The sequence below is a fragment of the Limulus polyphemus genome, unplaced genomic scaffold, assembly GCF_000517525.1.
Source record: "Limulus polyphemus unplaced genomic scaffold, Limulus_polyphemus-2.1.2 Scaffold1519, whole genome shotgun sequence".
Classification (NCBI taxonomy): domain Eukaryota; kingdom Metazoa; phylum Arthropoda; class Merostomata; order Xiphosura; family Limulidae; genus Limulus; species Limulus polyphemus.
The window spans coordinates 128,383-135,645 of NW_013667129.1; the positions used below are offsets into that span (position 1 = coordinate 128,383).

General features: G+C 29.0%; 1 protein-coding gene across 2 annotated transcripts in view; it reads left to right on the forward strand.

The window, feature by feature from the left end:
* LOC106463926 (PC4 and SFRS1-interacting protein-like) overlaps positions 1 to 7,263 on the forward strand; it is a 65,073-nt gene that overhangs the window by 28,174 nt on the left and 29,636 nt on the right. For both annotated transcript variants that reach the window (XM_013924010.2, XM_013924012.2), the window contains exon 6: positions 7,071 to 7,139. In XM_013924010.2, the coding sequence (XP_013779464.1) occupies positions 7,071 to 7,139 (69 nt within the window). The remainder of the gene's footprint in view (positions 1 to 7,070; positions 7,140 to 7,263) is intronic.

Here is a 7,263-nt window from a genome sequence, read left to right on the forward strand (position 1 = left end):
ATATATATATATATATATGTGTGTGTGTGTGTAAAGAATTTGGGCAGATATATATTTCTTTCAGCCTGTTGCCTTAGTTTTTTAAATTGTTAGTTTAGTGAAAAATCTTGTCATTTAACTTTATGACTATGGGCAGAATGGGATCCACCCAGCTTGTAACCTCCAAAGTAATCATGAGTGCAACCATACTATAAATGTTTAAAATGTGTGTGTATCTTCAAAAACTTTTGCAAATTATCAGTAAACACTACAAGGCTTTCATACACAAAATATCAAATTTTTTATCAAAGATTTGCTTGTGCATTCTTCTTTTTAAATGTTGACTATCTTAAATACAAAGTAATTTTAAGATTAAAAATACTTTTATGCATCAAAAAATTGTCAAATTTCATTTGAAAAATCTCTGTAATCTCTAGAGAACTATCAAACGTTTTTTTTTTTTTTAGAAAAATTAATTTGTGTGTCACTTTCTCTATCATATCACTGTACAGGTTTTGTTGAATTGATCAACTTCGTAGGTACCAGAAAAATTAGGAAATATATATAAATTATGCTTTTTTTCATTCTCGAATGACTACAAATTATAACAGGAAACCACAAATTTTTTATAGTAAATAACTTAAATCTCATAACATTTTTACTTATATTTTTATTTTTATTCTATTGACCTTTCAGCCATGTCTGACTAACATTACAGAAGTAACAATCATGTGGTGCATGTGCAGCTCATGTTATTGTATCCAGTAGTATAAAACTGACCTTTACAAATATATATATATATTATTATTATTATTACTATTTATGAATAAATTCATAAACTTCAGTTATATTTCTTAAGACATAGAATAGTAAGTAAAGAAATCTAGAAACAATTATCTCTACTACTTACGATTGTTACAAAGTTTGTACTTGCTTGCTAATAAGCCTTGTAAAATTTTGCACGAGGAGGATGTAAAACAAAAGAATATTTTTAGGTTTTATATATGCATTTTGAAACAACCAAAAATTATAAATTACTATACCAGTTCCACTGTAATTTATCCACTTTCTAAGAGAGCTGTATTTGCATCTAAACAAATATTTTTCAATCACCATTTCATCTTACCCCCTTCTCTTTGAGCTTAGAAACAAAGAGACCATGCAAAGGCTGAGCAAACCATGTGGTGAAAAATCTGAGCATTCAAATGGTTATAAATAATGCTTGGAGATGGCTTGAATAGGTAATGAAGAAAAACTTTCATATAAGTTTAACATCAAATGTACAACGTTTCGACGAGGTTTTGTCATCATTATATTAAAGTTTTTCTTCATTACCTATTTAAGCCATCTCCAAGCATTATTAGTCTCCTTGTCATCAAAAATGGTTATAAACTCATGATGGGTGAAGTGGGTATACATAAATGAGTATTTCCAAAAAATGGAGAGATGGGCAGGTCTACTGTGTTTGAATTGCTAAATATAGTGATATCTCGGTAAACGAAAAATATAAGCGATTCTTAAATTATATTCTAGCTTGTCAATATTGGTAATTTGATTTTCTGTTTAGGAAGAAACTACAGACTTTTCATTTAGACGTCAGCACATCTGATATGAACCAAAACTGTATTCAACGTGTCATTTGAAACATAAATGGGTACTTAGGAATTTTGTTTTAACAGAAATTAAATAATGTATAATACTAAAATTAGAATTATGATCTACAGTTTGATACCAAACCTATTTCCATACATTCATAAAATAGTAGTTCAATACAATTTTGAATGTCAGTCTAAAAATGTGATGGTATGCCCTCTGACCCATACCCATAGGAAAATTTGTAGGGGTATGGTTAATGAATGATAATCTGTGTAATGTGAAATGTGTGATAGTTTTGCTGTGCGTTATTTATAAATCAAGAAAAGTTCACAGTATACTGAAAAACGTTTGCTTTATTGTTCTGATAAAAACATAGACTTTTTAGAAATATTTTGGTTTTATTAACATTTTATGAAAATAAAAGAAATTGGTGTAGACTACTGATACTAACTTTTTTTACTGAAACAAAGTAAAACAAAAATAGCATAACAAAGCATATTAAATTATATATTTGCAAAATACTAGCAACTGTTAAACTAGGCAAAATGAAGTTATTAAGAGTACAATTTTTTTATAGCATGTAGGCTGTAATGGAGCTTTTTTGTGTTTACTATGAAATATTTATATTGGAAATATGCTGCTCACAAAAGTTTTGTTTTAATTCAAATTTTTTGTTATACTTTTAAAGTATATCAGTACCTTCATCTGGCTAAGTAGGTTACATCTTAGTGGATGTTAATGATTAATATTAAACGGTTGTCCAACTATTTTAGCAAAACAAGTACAAAATGTAATGTTTTTTGCCATGTCTAGGCTTACAGCTGGCACAGTGTATATATTGTTTATGAATGAATACTGAAAACTTTTAAAATAAGACATTTTATGCAAAATTTGTTATGCAAATTAATGTCAGAATTAGATAATGTGTAAAATATACAATATATAAAATAACACTATGCAACAAATGCTGGGCTCGGTTAGAGAAGTCAATATTCAGTAAAATATTGAATAAGAAATACAGAAATATACTGTCTCTGTATTGTTCATAATTTTATATGCATTCGTGGAATGAAATGATTCTTAAAGATAACATGCTTTATAAGGAAGTCTTAAACAATGGTTTAAATGCCAAAAGTCAGTGAAGTACTGGAAACCAATAGGCATAATTTTTTTTATAAAAGTCAACTTAACTACAAATACTGTTTTAACTCTTCTTCTTAATTTGTAAGAGTTGTGTAAAAATAGAATTTCAGATCTATCTTTTGTCTCCCACAAATTGCTACTCAAAAGCTTTTCGTTCAGTACCAGAACTCATCAGTTGAACGGAATTATGAAAAATAAAATATTCTCTAAAACACCATTTATACATGCAGTACAATACCTTAAAAGTTCAAATGAAATGTGAAAGTCACCGAAGTACTGGAAACTCGCAAGCCTAAAAATTATTGTAAAAATAAAGTTAACTACAGATTTTTTCCTTTTCACATTCCTCTTAATTTGTCTGTTGTAGAATGTGTGGAAAAAAAAGTTCATTTACCTGTAATATATAAAATAACTATTCTGGAAAAGTTGTATTATCAGGGAGTGCAGTAGTGACTCCTATGTAGGTATGGGTCCAGTTCAAAGTGGCAGCCTGTATATTGCGTGTGATAGCACGTGAAGATGAGGAACTGGGGAATATTTGGAATGGGAGGAAATTCTGCATTACCCATTCCTGCATTCCACCACCTAATGTATATATGCATCCACCTTGTGAATGAAATGTACAAGTGATTTTTTCCATCCCTATATCCCAAAAATTTTAGGATAAACATTTTTTTGTTACTAGTTTTTTGAGCAGTAACCTGAAAATGCTAGAAAAATATATATTTCAAACATGTGAAATTAAAAAAAAAAATCACGCTTGCATTAATGAATACTAGCAGAAACACTGCCCTATAGGTGGCTGTTTGTGCTAGTAATAATTACTAATCATAGTATTCATACCTCCTTTAAAAAAAAATTAGAAAAAGAGAACATTTTCTGAAAAAGGATTTTTTTTTCTGGGAAGTACTGCACAGGAAAGGTGTTTAGATTGTACTCTTTAGTCATATGCAACTTATTGCATCAAAATGATTCAATGTACAGAGCTCAAAGATTTCAGAAATTTTACCGATATAAACTGTAATTTTTTTATATATTTAAAGTGGGACAGTATATTTAACAAATAATAATTTTTTTAAGAACTCCAGTTTCTGAGTACGACATTTAAAAATTACATCAATAAAGACACGTACAGCCCTAGTGAAAATCATTCTTGTTGTGGGGAGGATACTTTTATTTAAAATTGTGTTCTATTATAAAGAAATGGTTGTTGCACATACCACAGTCATTTTATTAATTGTCTGACTCTTAAGTATACAAAGTGTGAAATATTTTATGGATATTTGTTTTTGGTGCCATTCAATAGATGGTGCAGGAGATTTGGTTATGTACATAGATAGTAATATACACAAGTTTTAATGGAAGAATGAACAGATATACAGGTAATGGATTGTTCTGGAATTGGGATATTTCATAAAATAATGCACTAAAAGAGCATTTATTTTATAATTGACTTCATTTCAAAACATTTTTGTTATGTAGTTTGCCACTCTGAATGGCTCAACAGTGCATGCCAGTCAGGAAAGGAATAAACAGTAACATATATAGTAACTGATTATATAGAAATAAAGTTTAGATATATTGTTTTCAACCAGAAATGGGTTAGACTTATGGACACAGGTTTGCATCTTTTACACGATCTTTTAACTGTCATGAAGGTATACATACTATAACTTTGACAGTACTCAATGGATCTTCACAAAATTTGGCCAGCTTGTAGTAAACATTAAAACTCTTTTTTTCTAACACAAAAAATCAGATTTTTTATAATTAAATACTTTTACTAAAGGTTTGTCCATGAATATATGGAGTCAGAGTGTTGACTAATCTGAATGCAAGGTGATATTCATGTTAAGATTAAAAATACTTTTCTTCATTTTAAAGTTTTCAAATCTCAAGGTTCTTGTTTTTCAATTAAAACTATAATTTATCTGTTATATTTTCTACCCTAACTATATATGTACTCATAATAGGTAGGCAAAGAACGATTTAAAAGCATAAGGAAAAGCTTTATTGATGGTGGAACATACTACATGTTTCGACAAAACATTGGTCTGTCTTCTTCAGGTATGATCAGTACTAAACAGTAAAAGGTTTATATATTATTACAAAGACAAAAGACACGGATTAAATGTGACAGAAATGGTGTCAGCTGGTGACAGGATATAGGTAGAGGTCAAGTGTATGAATGGTGAATAGACCTTGCCAGGTATGACTGATTTTGCTAGGGCCATTATCACGGTTTAGTGAGAAATTGTTTGCTTTGTTGATTTCTATGGTTTCTAAACAGTCTCTTTCTTTTTTAGTTTTGGGTTGATGTAGGGGAGGAATTTCATCCCAAAGTATTTTGTGGCCTGTTTCATATTGACGATGTGTTAAGATGGATATCTGGAATTCACCTCTATGCATGTGACCTTTGTGTTCTTTGCATCTTATTTTTAAGGAACATGACATATGTCCTATGTATTTCTATCCACATTCACATGGGATACTGTAAATGCCTTGTTTTTGTTCTTTTAATAGGAATTATTTCAGGTTAGATAGTAAGATGTTAATTTTATGTGAAGGTTTGAATACAGTTTTTACACCAGTGCTCAAATTATTAAAAAGGCTAGGAATTTCTGGCACAAAAGAGAATGAAGCAAATTTGTTACATTTTGTGTTGTTGATAGGTGAAATATTAAGAGTTAACATAATGCTTTTCTCAGTTTTGAAGTTTCATACAAGCCCTATCTATGATATTTGGCTTGAAAATGTTAGATAGTGCTATGTTCTTTAGGTAGTTCAATTCAATAAGTAAGTCTTTTTTGTAGGTGCAAAGTTGTATAGCACGACTTACGAAGATGAAGTAGGAGGATATTTTCTGTGATAGGTTGTGATTAGATCTTATGTGTGGTGGCATGGTAATTGTATATACTGGTTGGAGCTTTATGATATGCTCTTTTTACTATTCACATCCTCAAATATATATATATATATATATATATATTAAGTCAATTTGATCAACCTTGTAACCACCACAAAAAGTACAAAATAAATCAAAATTATCCTCTTTTTTTCTTTTTAGAATGACTGTAAATTGTAACAGAAAACTACATCTGTTTCTATTTAATCACATTGTTTTATTGTCCTTTGAACTAATAATCCCACAATAAAAACTGTAAATTACTCTGTAAATGCACAGCTCAAGCTAGGGTATTAGATGGTGTAGTGCACAAGCTACTTGTGATCATACCTCATGGAGAAAGTTTTTATTAATATTTTTCATTATTTTACCTAATTTAACCTAATAAATTTCTAATTTTTACATTTCAGTTACTTTTATAACAACAAATAAAAAAGGTACATAAATTTAGTACTTATGTTAGGCCTTTTTTTTTTTTGCTGTCAGATTGTCGATGAAATTTAAGTCTACTTTTTTGTAATGATGGTAATAATACATTAAATAATTTTTATTTATTTGAAGAATGTACATAAGAACTTAGAATAATAATGTGCACAAAGCAAACAATGTCTTATAAGTATTATAGTTTAACTGGTTTTCCAACTAAGGCATAAATGCTTTAAAATAATTTCCTTATCTACTTGATCTGAACTTGAGGAAGGCAACTTTCAGTCTGTAGGCAAGTTAACTAAAACTCTGTACTGAGAAAAATCTAGCATTATACATCATTTGGTAAATTAAAACTTTATTTTTCTTTTGGTTATAAATGATGTAATAGAAAATATCAGAGAATTATTAGCAATTTGTAAAAGAGAACATGTGACAAGAGGGTCTGATTTTCTAGTTTATGCCTCCTTAAATAAATAAGGCTGAAGGCTATAAAAAATTAGACTTTGGTTAGTAATATCTATAATATAATGAGTGATTTACTTTAAATTCAGGGTATTAGAGAAGAAAGATAACATAAATTGAGGATGAGCAAGACATAGTGAACAAATGTCATGCTTTTCGTACAAGGGGAGATTGAATGTTATTTACATATTTTGTTTTACACTCAAGAAATTAAAACTTATACAGTATTAACATCTGAATTATTAACTATGTTTTAATGCCAAGTTTATTCATATACATTGATAATAAAGTAGTTTAGTTAAATTGTTATTGTAACTGAAAAAGGTCATAACATGCTTTTTGACCTACCAGTAGCGAGAGGGTTAAAGAAATCAGTTGAATTTTATATTCATAAATTAACTGAAATATGAAAATTTTCTTGAGTAAAAATATAAAAAAACATTCTTGAAAATCAATTTTGCCCCTTACAGTTTTGAGCTAATTAGTCTTCATGTAGACAAAAACAAAAATCATTAATATGAAAGTCAGCTCGCTGATAATATGTCATTTATTTAAGATCAAGAAATCCAAAATTGATGTGGAAGGAGACCAGCTGACTGATACTGGCCACAAGGTACCTAGAAAGGTGAGTGTATATTTGACTTTGTGTTGTCATTTCAAAATTAACATTATAAAATCACACTGACATGTAATGTACCCCACAGTGGTAAAATATTCTGGTTATCTATCATCAGTTTTATTTTTGTATG